We start from the raw sequence: 15,233 nt of genomic DNA on the forward strand, positions 1-15,233 counted from the left end.
ACTTCAGGGAATGGTTTAGCAGGCATGATGTTGTTGGGTTGATGGTTGGACTTGATGATCTTAGAGGTCTTTTCCAGCCTTAATGATTCTGATTCTAAATACGGCTTTCCTCTGCTGATAGAAACATACAGCAGCTCTTTGCTGCAGTTTCATTACTCGGAATTTCCCCTGGTAAAACACACCCTAGAGTGGTGCCATACAAAATGCCAGGGCTGCACCGGCTGCCTGCAGCAGCCTCACCACAGTGGCAGATCACACCATGCTAGGAAAGCAGTACACATACACGTACATCTCGGGTCTGTGGCAAAAACTGCCTTGTCGCTGCCTAGGCATGCTTCTTCCCTTCCTGTATTTCTGAATTTTTCTCACTGTGTACAAGCAAAGGCAGTCCCTTTTCACTGCTGTTAATAACAAAATGGTGAATTACCCCCACCAGAAGTACCAGTAAGTGCATTCAGCTTCTGGAACTTTCACTGCACTCAGTATGTTGCACATTTGTGGCAAACTTGTATCTAATAAAAGCTACTTATTGTTACATACCCACTTTAAAGATACAAATTAAGGAAAATTGCTCTAGTTAATATTAACGGTAAAGTTGATAAAGAGGTCGTTCTCTTATGCTGTACAAGTACTGCCTTTAAAAAGGTCAGTTGTACTATACAGCCTGACAGAAATACAAATGTGAGATTCTGTAACATTAGACTGCACATGCATGCTCTGTGTTTGAAGGCTTTTTTAAATCCATTTTTCTTCCTCCCTTCCCAACTACTAAAAATATTTAGAAATAAAGCAGAAAACATGCTTCAGTGCTCACTTGAAAACAATTTCTCCCTATGCTTTTCACAAACTTTTTATTCATAATTTTCTACCAAATCTTTGAAGAAATGACCACGAGACAATGCTCTCTTCTTTGACCAGACGAGGCAAAGCTATCCGGTCTATCAGGCTGAGTCAAACATTACCCCTCCGCTTTATCATTCTTAAACTTAATACTCTCTGCTAATACAGCTGGTTCGTTCTTGTTTAGCACCATAGAAGTAGTAGGAATTTCAACAGCAGCACTGTCCTGTTTGCTTGCTTTACTGGACACAGAAGAAGATGGCTTAGACGGTGTCACGAGAAAAAGCGGAGTTCGCTTCAGCTTTACCACACGGTTGCTTACGGGCTTGCTAGACACTGCGATCTTGAGAGTCATCTGACATGGTGTCCCATTGTCAGCACCCCGCCTTCCACCAGGCACCTGGGCACTGCCGGGCACCCCTGCACATGTTGTGGATACAGTTTCAGAAGCTACTTTGTGCAGCATCAGACTTTCACTGCTGGGTCGTTTAAGAGTCACTGCAGAACGTGAAGCATTGTAAGCAGCTACCTCTAATGAAGCTGAGTTCTTGACTTTGATGTGGGTACTCGTTGAGGGACCTGAGAATCTAATTGGCTTGGGACCCACTTTACATGGTAAAGAGTCTCCCTCTTCAGTGAAGTCGATTAATCGTCTGTAAGACAAATAACTTCAATTAAAGAAACAAACAATGTACGTAAGTTACTCTTTTTATGCTGTAATTACAAAATAGAAAATTTGCAACAGCCGTGCACAAATCTGAAGTTCTTTTATTTTTTGCTTGTTACAATATCATTTATGGTTCTCAACTGTTCATCGCTGCAGTCAGGCTTGCCTTTATATGAATAGCACCAGCAATCTCTTCTAACTGTGTAAGTAATATTACACATCAAAAATTGTAAAAGATACGGTGTGCAAACTGCTAAGTGAAAATCAATGAGAAAGAAGGCTGGAGGAGTTATAGAAAGAATATTAAAATGCTACAGATTCCATCAGATACAAAATCCACTAAATACTAGCCTAATGTGTTTTAAGTTATCTACAAAAATGCAAGACCCAGCTGCACGGGAACACAAAACATAGAGTTCCATACTAGGTAATTTGAGAACAGAAGAAGAAAGATATTGCTTCTTTCTCCCTCCCCCACTTCTTTTCAATACAAACGATTATGGATAATCTTGCAAGAGAACATGATAAAAAAAAAAACAAAAACAAACAACAAAAAAAACCGCAAACAGACAGCATTTTTGAAATATTATGAAAATCCTGTTTCTCAGTGAAGAGAAAAATGGACAGACACCTAAAAGATTTTAATTCCTCAAGGAAATAGTAAATAATGCCATAGAAATCCAGGTCACGCTAAAACAGCTGAACAGGACCTTAGAAAACCTGAAACCTAACAAAAAAAAAAAAAAAAAAAGCTAGGCCAGGCCAGGTCAGAGGGATGATCAGTAAATATAAATCAAAATCATTTTTAGAGAGATGAGGAAATGGGGCCAAAAGAACACAGAGACTAAATTAAACTCAGAGAATATTAACAACGGATTACAATGGATTTTAAAATGTAACAAAACAAAAGCTGTCAAACTGTGGCTCTGTTGCCAGCTTCTACACAGGATAAAGCTTCTAAAACCTGATAGTAGAAGAAAGAACACTTATGAATCAGATTATATCTAGACTTTGAGCTAAGAAAAGCTGTAGCTTTAACTGACCTGATTGTCAGGAATGAAGAAACATTTAGCTGGCAGGTCAGTACTGTAAACAGGCTATGAACTGCGAGAGCCACTAAAGAACAGCTTAAAAGATACGCTACAAAAGCCTTGATAATCGTCAGGGTACCTGCATTTTGGATCATAAAAGATCTGTGAAATGCCACAGGGATTCATACCAAAAGAATAAACAGTATCTGAGAGTAGCATTTCTTATTACTGCTCTTACAAAACTAGTATATGGTGACACTGTTCAAACAGAAAGCTTGCAAACAACCTAGTACTTATAATGAGTCCAGGGAGGTTTTCCTCAGAGCTGTAAGTTGAGAATGTATTCTCAACATCTGCACATCCTAGATCAAAAGAACACCAAAAAAACCCAAAAAGCTTAAACATTCAAGGATTTGGTGCTTTAACAGTAGCAATGAAGTATAGGTAAAATATCATCAGCAACTAGGCTCATTTACAATATTTCAAGACAGTATATGGTCTCACCAGGATGACTGTGGTACATCACAAGTTTTAGCTGAAACCTGAACATGTTTTTTTGAGGGTGCAGAAGAATAAAGAAGACAAATCAAAGCAGAGAGATGGGAGATAAAACAGGCAATAGTGGTAGAGGAGCATCCAGGAATATATGTAGGCTGTTTGGCAATCTAGGCATTGAATGACCACAGTCCTTCCTATCGGAGCTATGAAAAGCAAAGAATGCTGTATCAAAAAGGACGGGGAGACAGGCGTTTTCAGTTGGATCATTGTGCTGATGTGGCTCTGTGGCTGCTGCTGAAATGACAGCATGGCCAGGGACACAGAAGGTCATCAGGACCCTCTTCTATCTAGCAGCAAAGTGGCTGTAAGGTGGCTCAGCTCAACTATGTAGCTGCACCTGCAAAGGCTGCTTTTAGGTAACATATTGAGAATGGAGGTGTAGTCAAAAGTATCACCGTAAAACTGCAAAGAAGAAATTCTAGAAATTCCTTCTAATGAGAAGGCATCTCACGTATGTAAAAATCAGTTAACCTTTTAAAGTTTTCAGTTAAATTTTTTTTAGCACTCCTTTTAACTAATACTGCTGTCTACTTTTTGAAATTACTCCTTCCCACTCTAAAGTGATGCTTCAAAGGATGAAGAATAGAATAGAGTTTCAGCAGCCTAATAAAGGTAGTTTGTTTCTAGCAAGTTCAGTTCTGCAGTGAAGCTCTATAAGACATTTTATAAAAATGTAAATAGAAAACCCAGAGAAAACTAAAAATTCATAGCAATTCCAAGAACCTGAAATTAATTTTTAAAAAATAAAGAAAGATTGTGCTGCATTTCTGCTTTATTTTAAGCCACTTATGCAAATTGGCATACCTTTTATGAACTGGAGGCGTATGATGCAAACTGCCTTTCAGAGGGCGTTCTTCAAGAGTCCAACATTCAATCAGCTCCTGAGGCACTCTCCAGTAGCTGACACCTGCATTTCAAAGGGACGTTGTATTGTGAGCTGAGAGAACATAGTCAATGTTATATGCATATACACCTGACTAAATGAACACGTGTATTTTACTAGGCAGAATTTCAGCTTTGAAACTATGCTGACATGAAAGTTGCTTACAGCCAACCCGCTTCCAGGGCTTCCACCAGAGTGCCCATTGCTAGCAGGCCATCACCCCTTGCATGCGGTGGCTCTCAGTATATCTATTCATTCCCATCAGCTCATATCATCTTATTGGACCATCCCTTAAGACTCTTCCAACACAAACAAATAGCCACTACTATGGGATATTTTCCAACCTGTTACTTACTGAATGAGTGAAAATGTATGCAGAGTTTTTATTACAGTTATTTGGCAAATATTTTTCTTATTTTTCTGTAAAAAAGTAGTACTACTGAAATAAAAGGGAAAAAAATAATACTCTACCTCTCCCTTCCCAGGCATCGAAAGCATCCATCATCTTTTTCAACTCAGATACTGAGTAATAGCTCCAGATGTATTGGACGTTATTTCCAGCTTCCCTAGAAATATTGTTTTAAAGTAACAGTTATGTGGTAAATCTAGCTAAGTCCTTAGAAATGTAACACTGGTTAAATGTATCATTCTTTTTACCAAATCCTAACTATAAGGGCTTAATAATAAATGTTTTGTAGAGTAGAAAGGAAAATGTTACTTAAATTTCATTTGTGTAAGAGGTTCTAAATAGCCATCCTCCTGTGATCTGCGTGCCTGTGGACACCTGTTGCTAAAAATGGGTAGTCATGAAAGAGTAGATGTTCATAAAAAAATAATTACAGAATTAGTGGTGTAAAATCTGTTCTTCTAAATCTCAATCATTTATTCAAAGGAAAAACACAGTAGGAGGACAGACACCTGACACAATCTGTCCAAATACTCTTGGAATAAATACTAATGTTCCTAGCTTAAATTTAGGAAAATATGCATCTTAATTATAAAGATAATGAAACATCAAAAGCTCTATCTTAATCAATCATGTTTCAAAAGGTACACAGTGAAGTTGTGGTGGTGGGGCCCCCATCATCAGACCACCCGGCGATCTCAGAACCAGCCAACTTTGTGTTATTGCCTTTGTACAAGAGCAATGAGCTGGGATAACTCAGCATTTTTCTTGTCTTTGCACACGACCAGTGAGTTGGGATGGTCAGGCACCCCCTGACCGCACCTGGAACTCCTGGTACCCACCTGACAAATGCCAGAACTGCGCAGTCTGGGGAACACTGTAATTGTGTGGTTGTTGGCAAAAGACCACAATTACCTCATGCAGATTGTGGCCGGGATGGAATTTTACTGATGACCAAAGTCAGTCATCTCGCAACACTATGAACAGCGGTCCCAAGTGAGGCCCTTTGAGCTCTCCTGAACCGTGGCAGGCTGTGCCCAGCATCTCCCTCTGAGCGGGACACCTCTCAGAGCTCGCGAACTCTTGAGTTTGTGAAGTTCGGAGGACAATTGCTGAAGACTGATGACAGACCTTGGGCTGAAACCCCTCACTCCTTGGGGCTCAACCTTCACCCGCTGAAAAATTATTTCAAGTGAGTATTTCACTTACCTCAAGGGGAATTTTTAACAGGTACCTTTATATATGCATATTGTCTGTGTGCGTGTGTGTGAATTGATTCAAATCATAAATGTTCTACTATTGTGATGGTACTAAATCCTAGTTAGTCACTTTGTAAATGCAAAATTGACCCATGTTTAATTGCTGCTAAAATCCTGTGATTCTCTCTTTAACTGTGAACAAACCTAAATTGCTGCTAGACATATTTAATCGTTTAGACATAAACCATTGGAGTCTGAGGCTAAGTCTGGATCCAGCCACACCTAGGCGTCCCTCTGAGAAGGAGTTTAGAAAGCAAGGAGGTCTATTCCGAACCTCGTGATTCAATGGGAGGGTCTCCCTTATCCCTTACCTCTTTCTTCAATCTCTGTATAAATCATTCTACCTCAATCCTACCTTGATTTTTCCTTTGCATATTCCATTTACTTAATAAGTAATAGAGTTGACCTTGACATCGAACTTTATTAAATCACACTTTATTAAATCACACTTTTATAAATTCCTACTAAAACCACTTTTTTCTAATACCTCTGATGGTGATTCTTTAAGCGGCCTAAACCACTCATTCACAACGGAAGTACACTTCTGACACTGTACTGCGGGACCAAGAGAAAGACAAATTGCTTCTAGACGCTCAGAAGTACAGGTCTACCAATAAATTATAATTACTGTCATAAAAACACATTAATAGTTTAGTAGAGATGTACATGTTCTTTAAAGAATTAACACCATTTCCTTTCATCGTCAGTTCTAAATATTTCTTTTGGCTGTCTTAGAAGACTGCAAAATACAATTGCATGAATCACAACCAACTTTGTGAACATTTCTGGAACTTTTTCTGGATGGGTATTCACTCACTGTATTTAGTGTAAATACCATCCTAAATTAGAAAGTATTTTTAAATAGTTGAGACATATAAAAAATAGCAAGTAAAACATAATGAGAACTTACAGCAACTGCATGCTAGCCACCTGTCCCGGTTTTGGCTGGGATAGAGTTAATTTTCTTCCCAGTAGCTGCTTTGTTTTGGATTTAGTATAAGAATAATGTTGATAATACACTGATGTTTTTAGTTGTTGCTAAGAAATCAAGGACCTGTTTTCAGTTTACCATGTTGAGCTAATGAGCAGGTGTGCAGGAGCTGAGAGGGAGCACAGCCAGGCAGCTAGCCCAAGCTGGCCAACAGAAATATTCCATACCATAGATGCCATGCTCATTATATAAATAGGGGTTGGTCAAGGCCCAGCTGCTGGCTTAAACCATGAGATCACCTTTGACTCTCTCAAATTCTTGTACTCCGTGCTTGGCTTTTATCTTTTTTTTCATTTGTTTAATGTAAGCATTGTATTACCCAGCTGTTTTCGAAGCTGGAAAGAATCTGATTCCTTCCACAGATTTGTAGCACAAATGCTGTATTATGCTACATATAATAACATTTAGCTATTATTATAATATGTGAGTGTCCATTGTCACTTCATGGTGCTTTCATGTGTTTGACAGTCATCTTACCTTTTGTAAATGCTTTTACTATGAATTTTCATTCCTAGCTCCTTATTAATTGCATCAGTACCATCAGCTCTTGTGGCATACACACCAATAATTTTACTTTCACAGCTTGCTCCAGAAGTGTTGAGATAGTGCAGGACCCAAACTGTAGGCTTGGTACAAACTAAATCATAGGAATCGCAGAAATCTAACAAAGCCTGGAAAACACATAAAGCAAAAAATACAGAATATTAATAAGAATACAATATTTTCAGTTGAATAAGCTTTCATATTTAAGTTTTCTTAACAGTACTGGTGAGCTCTTTAGAGTAAACCAATGATGTAGTTTATCTAGAATAATGTGTGCAGTATTTCTTATCTGATGTTAACAGAGAATAATGTAAAACTAAGAGAAATTCACAGAAAGGTAACAGAAATACTTAAAGGCACGGCAAATCCTTAATATGAAGAGAAACTGAAAGGCCTGGAAATGTTTTATGCTTTCAAAAGGAAATGAGAAAGGGAGAATGTGAAATATATGGAACAACAGCTTACTAAGACAACACAGATGATTGTCAGGACTAACACAGCCAGTCCTGATAATTTGAGTTCATTTCCAAACAGTTAATTAGAATTAGCTTTTAAGTTACAATACTCTAAAACAGACAAACCTTAGGATTTTAAATAATATGCTAATTTTCTTTTCTCCTTTCTTGTTCTAAAAAAATTGGCAAAGTACATTCTATCTTTCAAGTTTTAGGATTAATTTGGAAAACTGAAAAAAAACCCCAAACATCTTGACGGGATCAAATCTAATCTCAAGTAAAATTTTAAACCAAACAGGGAACTAAACAATGTCACTCCTACCATGCTAGTTGTACAGAAGACTTGCATGTAAAAGAGTCAAATTTAAACTGTAGCTGTATTGCAATGATGGGAAAATCTGATGTCCTTAACTACTATGACTGTGTTACCAACTCTAGGATTTCCTAACCTAAAACTCTGAATTTACTGGCGATTTAACATGGTGATTAAAAAGTGCTAACTTGCATATACTGTAGTTTTAGTATCTGATGCTAATGAATTCTGTGGATTGGAGAGTACATATTTAAAATGTAAGAAATGTCAAGACCTTTTTAAGCTCTGTATTTGACCTTAAAGAATACGTCTCCATTTCATTGGCCAAATGGTCAGACAGACTGTATGGGTAAGGGATGCCAAAATAATCTGCTTCCTCCTGCAGTGCAGTTCGAATTTGTTCATCTTCAGGAATCTGAACTTCTCCATGAAGATAATCCAAAAGATATTTAAACAGGTTTCCATCTCGATCAATAAGACATGCTCCTGAAAGCATAAATAAAATGATATAAAGTACTGCTTCCAGCAAGCAAAGACAGACTTGTCACATTCTACCAAATCATCAGTACTAGTTTTACTTAGGAGGAGTAAGTATACTGTCTCTATTCTTTTAAAACTATTTTGTTTCCTTGGAATATTTGTTACTTGAAGATAAAATTCTTAGCGCGGTAAACATTTCTTTGGAATTTCAGTGATATCTCTAATCTCCGTAGGACCATGCCAACATACAGTCTCAGCTGTACTGCACTCAAAATGCTAAAATTTAATTCTAGATGCATTTCTAATTCTAACTGCAGATACATCTGTTCTTGCTATTGAAGAGATTTTTTTCAATTTTGGATCTAGGCAATTTAAGAGAGTTAGAAGTAGCATCAGCTCCAGTACACATCTAGTCTAACCTTCCCTGAATATTGCTCAAGTTTTACAGTATTTTCTTGTTTCTTTTTCTCCCCTTTGCCTGCTGGGCTCAGGGACCGCTATGGAAACTCACCAAGCTGTACAGAGCTGTATGCAATAGGCTGTTCACTGCAGCTGAAAGATGGTAGCAAAGCCCTGCACGTACAAATGTTAAACACTTCAGATATTTTAAACAGTCAGAAGTGTACAACTAGGAATTACTATTCTCCATCCATCATATCTTTAAACTGGACATACTTTGGCAGGATTTCCAAGTCACAAACAAGCGTGAAATTTGACCCATGAATAGTTTTATTCAAGCTTTCATAGCAGGCCATGGCGGTGAAAAATACAATCTTTACTGGGTAATGAAGTATTCTGAAACTAAGATTAGACCCAAATCTCCTCATGTAATGAACAGAGGGAGTGGGATGCCTCTGAGGAGTATAGGGGTTCACAAACAGGATGCAAGTTAAATGCCAAATACTCTGCCAACTTCAATTTTATCTATTTATTTTCATATTTATACTGAAGAAGTACAGTCCAAAGCCACAGTTTGGGCTGGGACAAGGCAGGGGTAAGCACTGTACAAACATGTATGTTTGCAAACAGTAGTCTTGTGGAATTCAGATAAATTACTCGCAAGTGTAAAGTCATGCATGTGTAATTGTTTTATGTCCTGGAATTAAAGAAGCCAACTGATGCTCAGCAGATTGGGAAAAGAGATATACTATAAAATGCATAAATATATATAAGAGCACACAGAGCTCCCTGATCAGAATGTCATGCTTAGAGCTTGAACATGTTTACCTGATTCATCCACTTTTAGAGGAAAGCGTCCACTAAACATAGAAGCTAGCATTGAATCCTTAAAGCGGCATAAAGACTCACGCCTGGCTGTGTATAAACATCCTCGCACATTAAGTCGTAGAATACCCTGGACATCTTCAGTCTTGCCCTCTTCCATTGCATTTGCAAGTGATGATGTTAATTATGAGCTCTTCAAACCTGAAACAGATACAAGCAAAAGTAAATCCAACACCAGTTAAGAGTGAACGTATCATACAGAAGACCAAAGCACTAGCTCATCTCTTACATGTTTGTTACACGTTACTGCAAATCAGCTTTGAAAACAGTTCTGGAGATGTATTAGCGTAAATTGCCAAATATTCTACACCTTTACTATAAAAACAAACTATGGCATTTTACTTTGCTAGGAAACGTAATAGTTACTCTTTTGAGACAAACAGGTAAGCAGAGTTACGCGGTCAGTATGTGCGAGCAGAGCGCTGGACGGACATTCTAGGAAATGCTACTTCGAGTACAGTTCACAGCACTAAACATGCCGTAATTCTGTACTAATAGCAACTGGGCTTATTTAAAATCCGATCTTTAATTAGGGCTGCTGTGACTAGTTGTTAAAGCTGCCACATCATTAATGGCACTTTGCCAATAAATAACTGGAGCCTGCCTTGAGCCCCCTGCAGGAGGGGCAGGCGGGGCGTCGGCGCAGAGGAAATCGGCACAAGCAGCAGAAGGAAATCTTCAAAACGGGGGCGTTTCTCTAGGTTTGGGGTTTTTTTGGAGCCTGCCCTTTGAGGGTCCCCGGCTCCCGCTGCGCACCCCTCACCCGGGTACCGGCTGTTGCTCACGGAAACTCACTGACGGAGGCGCAGCCCGCTGGGGAGGCAGCCGGGCACCCGCCGCCCCCACCGCGGCCCGGGGCCCTCCCTCAGTGTCCCCCACCCCCCCCCCTCCACTGCTCCAGCGAAGCAGGGTGGAAAGCCGCTCCCCGCTCCGGGAGCCCGCCGGGGAAGGCGGCTCGGCTACCCGCCCGGGGCAGGGGTTCCCGCCGCGGGGCGGGGGTGGCCGCCATCCCGCCTTACCTGCGCCGCCGCCTCCCGCGGCAGGGCCGTCTCGCCGGGCCTGGAGCGGTCAGGGCCGCCTGAGGGGCCGCCTCGGCTCCGCAAGATGGCGGTCGGGCGGCACAAAGGGTTGGGCCAGAGCCGAGCGGCGAGAGCGGAGGGGCAGCCCGTGCGGCGCGGCGTGCCCGCGGGCCCATCGCCTCCCCGGAGCGCGGTCGGCCGCCCGGGGTTCCCCACCCAAGGGTGTGCGGCTCAGCCGGGTGCGGGGGGCCCCGCTGCCCCTGCCTCCCCCGCTTTGCCCGGAGTGGGGGTCCCTCGGGCACGGCTTCGGTGTCTCCATCCTCTGAAGCGAGGCTGGCCCACGTCAACGCGGCTGTCTGTAAGGCAGAAACCCCTCCTGATAATTTTTTTTTTTTTAAGTTACTGGTAGGTGTTTACTCAGAGTGGGTTTGATGCAGTTGCTCTTTCTGTAGGCTCAATAATGTCGAAGCTTGAGCTGTTCTTCCAGCCCGCGATGCTCCCGTTGTACTTCACAGGGGTCTCGGAGCCCTCTGGTCGGCCGGGGCAGAGGCTGCCGCCCAAGGTGGAAGCACGAGCCATGGGCGCTGGTTTCTCCTGCTGCTGCATGTCCTGAGCTGCAGCACCAAGAGGTGATTTCACAAGGGTGATGTGGTGCTGGTACATGCTCCGAGTCTGAAGATGGAAAGGTCTGCTTCGGTTAAAATGGGGGGCAGAGGCAGAAGAAAGTAGCCTCAGGATAGCTGGTGTTTTCTGGCCTACTTTGACCTGACTGCTTGTCCCTTTGAGCAGACAAACTCGCTAGCTTGTGTGCCAGCAGCAGCCTGTTTCAGCCTAGCTAATACATATATGAACGCAGGTATCGTAGCTTTTGATCTGCTTTCCTGTTGCTTGCCTGTGAAATACAAGATTTTTGTGTTTCAGACATGCGTTTTTCAGAACGCATTAAAATAGCATGGATGAATGCAGGCAAGGTGCTCCACCTTCTTACAGTGATTTCACAAAGACTTGCAGAAGCAGCGTCCTATTAAATATTGCCGATTTCTGACATAGAGTTGCTTACTCAGCAAAATGCATGCATCAGCAGTGGAAAGGTAAAGAAATTCTCGTTATGTGTTTGTCTCAGCCTCATTATGAAAAGTTTCCGTACACATGAAAAATGGTTCTAAAACACAGCTGTGTTTTCTAAAAAAAAAAAGTTTATAACATTATGTCTAGTTCCCACTTAACTTTGTAAGCAAATTGTTGTGGTTTAGCCTGGCTGGACGCCAGGTGCCCACCAAAGCCGCTCTATCACTCCCCCCCACTCAGCTGGACAGGGTAGAAAAAAATATGAAAGGCTCATGGGTTGAGATGAGGACAGGGAGAGATCACTCACTGATTACTGTCACTGTCAAAACAGATTGAACTTGGGAAAATTAGTTTGGTTTATCACCAGTCAAATTGGAGTAGGATACTGAGAAATAAAACCAAATCTTACAAACACCTTCCCTCCCACACCTCCCTTATTCCCAGGCTGAACTTCACCCCCAAATTCTCTCCCTCCTCCCTCTGAGGGGTGCAGGGGGATGGAGAATGGGGGCTGCGCTCAGTTCATCACACATTTTCTCTGATCCTCCTTCCTCCTCACTCCCTTCCCCTGCTGGAGTGTGAGGCCCCTCCACGGGAGACAGTTCTCCACAAACTGCTCCAGCATGGGGTCACAAGTCCAGCCAGCAAACCTGCTTCGGTGTGGGCTCCTCTCCCCACGGGGTCACAGCCTTCTTTGGGCATCCACCTGCTCCAGCGTGGGGTCCCTTCCATGGGATACAGGTGGGGATTTGTTCCCCCGTGGACCTTCATGACTGCAAGTACAGTCTGCCTCACCACGGTGTGCTCCACAGGCTGCAGCGAATCTCTGCTCTGGCACCTGGAGCACCTCCTCCCCTCCTGCATTGACCTGGGGGTCTGCAGAGTTGTTTCTCTCACATGTTCTGATGCCTCCACCCCATCTGCAAAATTTGCTGTTACACTTTTTTTTTTTCCCCCCTTCTTAAATATGTTACCACAGAGGTACTGCCACCATTGCTGATAGGCTTAGCCTTGGCCAGTGGCAAGTAAATAAAGAGGAATTTCTTTTTTGCCATAACATACAGTAAGAACCTATCCATGTGCATACAACTGCTGAATAACTAGTAGTTGTGTGCAAAAGTTAACAGGGCCAAACTCTAGATTTCTGCAAACTTTCTGTAAGGTATGAGCTTATTATATGTTTAGAAAGTATGGTAAGAGATAACTAAATCTCAAATGTTAACAATATATTTTAGTTGCTATCTGAAGTCCAGTAAAAATCCAGTTATTTAACTGTACACTGCACATAGAAGTGTGCCTATATTGTATTTAAATAGTTTATCTGTATTTACCTAGCAGATTAACCCAGTTATATCTACAATTCCTATTGATTTTCATCTTGTATCATCTTGGGTTTTTTACTCATCATTTCGCTTTGGAGGTGTTTTGTTACCCTGTTTAAGGTATTTGAAACTTCAAATTCACTTGCTGAAGGGTCAAATCAAAGGACCTGTAACAAATAATCACAGAGCAGTTCCAAGTGTGTAGCTTACTATATTCTGGTCTGTTACTACATTTTGATTTTGAGAATGCCTGAATATTCATAGGCTAGTGTTTTTTCAGTTAATATTTAGGACTATGGACTTGTAATTCAGACGCTTCCCTTCAGTCAAGTGAAGGATATTAAAGGAAAGAGCCATCTAAATTGTATTGCATCAGGTCCTAGTAGGGAGATAATAGATGCTCCTTGAAATTGTGTAACTCTGAGTGATCGCTTACTACTTAGAACTCACTTCTTTTTATCTTAATGCTTATTTGCATTAGAAAGGCAGGAAAAGCTAGAGTAAATACTTCACAGGTTTCATTTTTCTTAGCAACAAAGCATGCTACAGTTGCAGCAAAGAGAGGAGATGTTATGCCAAACATCGTGGCTCTTGTGTGGTCTCTGAATAGTTCTCGGCTAAGAATGCACCCAGAAGCCAGATCTTTAATGCTTAATATCTAATCAATTAAATAAGCACACAAGTTACAACATGCCACTGAATGCAGTACAGACTGGTAATTCATGGATGTTGGACTTGCTATAAAATAACTGAAAGTAAGTATGATAGATTATTTTTGTGGAATAGTAGTGTCTGGTTTAACTGTATCTTTAGCAAGGTCATAATGTGTGTTGTCCATTACTGACTGGGAATAGTTCATACGTAGCAATTGCAGCTTAAATGTGGCCACTGTTGTCAAATGTTACAATACAGTTTAAGTTACAACTTACGGTCTTTCTCACTCTAAAACATTCGCTTACTGAAGCTGCAGCTTTCCATCCTTGTTTTCTCCTTTAAGCTGGCTTGGTTTTGCCTCAGAAGTGAACAATGTTCCTTCATGTATTGCTGCGTTGGGAGACCAAAACTACATACATCATTGCAGTCAGTATGTGTACACATGCACACAAGCAAATGCAATAGGCAAGTAAGACACAAATTCAGCACAACACTCCCCACATGGTTAGGGCTTTTACAACAGGTCTGTCTGTCTTTCCCTCGCTCCCTCTCATTTCTGTTCAGTTTAAAGACCAGTCATAGGATCCCAAAAGACCAAAACCCAGAATTCTTATCTTAATATATATATTTAAGATACACAGGCTGTGAAACTTGGCAGTTTTTTAAGCTCTTTCCTGCTTCGAGCAGCTGGCAATTAACTGGAGATTTTTACATGTAAAATGTTACAGTGTGGGATTTCCTCAGCAGAGTGTAAAGGAAAGTATGACCACAGGTGGAAACGCAGTACATCATGTTTTGTTTTAAATTTACTGCCCCCAGTAGTGACATAAACATTAAATGGAAGCAAACTGGCGATTGCCCCTTCGGGACTTGGGACTGTTGTAAAAGTGGAGGAAATTAAAACTCGTGGTTGGATCTGGAGGAAAACACTGCCTTCTGGAAAGGATAAGCAGGTAAGTTTTATTTGATTCATTTTCTATTTTTAAAGTGACATAAGGTTATTTGCTCTTTTATTTGGCCAGAGTTTGACAAGTGGCTACAGTCACTCCCGAGTTGCCCTGTAAGGGGAAATGTACCAACGTATTTTAAGGGAATTGCATAGAAATACAGGGTTTTGCAGCTTCAGGGCCACACTGAGAAATAGTGCCATATATCATACACAAATTAAGACAAGGTAGAAAAGAGAGACTCTCCAGATGCTGTTTGCAGCAGATTATGAAAATAATATGCTCATAAAGATACATTGTCAAATAATGCCACTGATACTTATTGTGCGATTCCTTTGATTTGCCTTACAGCATATTTTAATGTTGACACATGGAAAAGTAAGAATTTCATGATGATTACTGCATTACGGAAGCCAATGCTGGTTTTTATTTTAGCCTTCCATATCTCTGTAAATCCTGAAATATATTCAAGCAACAACTCTCAAGAATTTCACAAAAATGTTTACTATAAAT

At 40.9% G+C, this 15,233-nt stretch overlaps 1 protein-coding gene across 2 annotated transcripts; it reads right to left on the reverse strand.

Moving 5' to 3' along the window:
• Window positions 1–417: 417 nt before the first annotated feature.
• On the reverse strand, window positions 418–10,945 carry KCTD18 (potassium channel tetramerization domain containing 18). Of its 2 annotated transcripts, none has more exons than XM_075430610.1 (7): window positions 10,730–10,945; window positions 9,735–9,851; window positions 8,221–8,432; window positions 7,113–7,306; window positions 4,451–4,545; window positions 3,901–4,003; window positions 418–1,493 (listed from the first exon to the last, which is right to left on the reverse strand). In XM_075430610.1, the coding sequence occupies exons 2-7, from the start codon at window positions 9,808–9,810 to the stop codon at window positions 959–961; spliced, it is 1,215 nt and encodes a 404-aa protein (XP_075286725.1). In that variant the 5' UTR covers window positions 9,811–9,851; window positions 10,730–10,945; the 3' UTR covers window positions 418–958. The 2 variants fall into 2 exon arrangements, with proteins under 2 accessions (XP_075286725.1, XP_075286724.1); XM_075430609.1 differs by having other exon boundaries at window positions 419–1,493; window positions 9,654–9,851.
• Window positions 10,946–15,233: the final 4,288 nt, after the last annotated feature.

Source organism: Opisthocomus hoazin, chromosome 9, assembly GCF_030867145.1.
Source record: "Opisthocomus hoazin isolate bOpiHoa1 chromosome 9, bOpiHoa1.hap1, whole genome shotgun sequence".
Taxonomy (NCBI): domain Eukaryota; kingdom Metazoa; phylum Chordata; class Aves; order Opisthocomiformes; family Opisthocomidae; genus Opisthocomus; species Opisthocomus hoazin.

Excerpts from the sequence above, each read along its gene's own strand:
- KCTD18 (XM_075430609.1), bottom strand. The coding sequence starts at position 9,810 with ATGGAAGAGGGCAAGACTGAAGATGTCCAGGGTATTCTACGACTTAAT. Across the intron at positions 8,433-9,653 it reads TCTAAAAGTGGATGAATCAG|GAGCATGTCTTATTGATCGA; the intron begins GTAAACATGTTC and ends TTATGCTTTCAG. Across the intron at positions 4,546-7,112 it reads AGTAAAAGCATTTACAAAAG|GGAAGCTGGAAATAACGTCC; the intron begins GTAAGATGACTG and ends CAATATTTCTAG.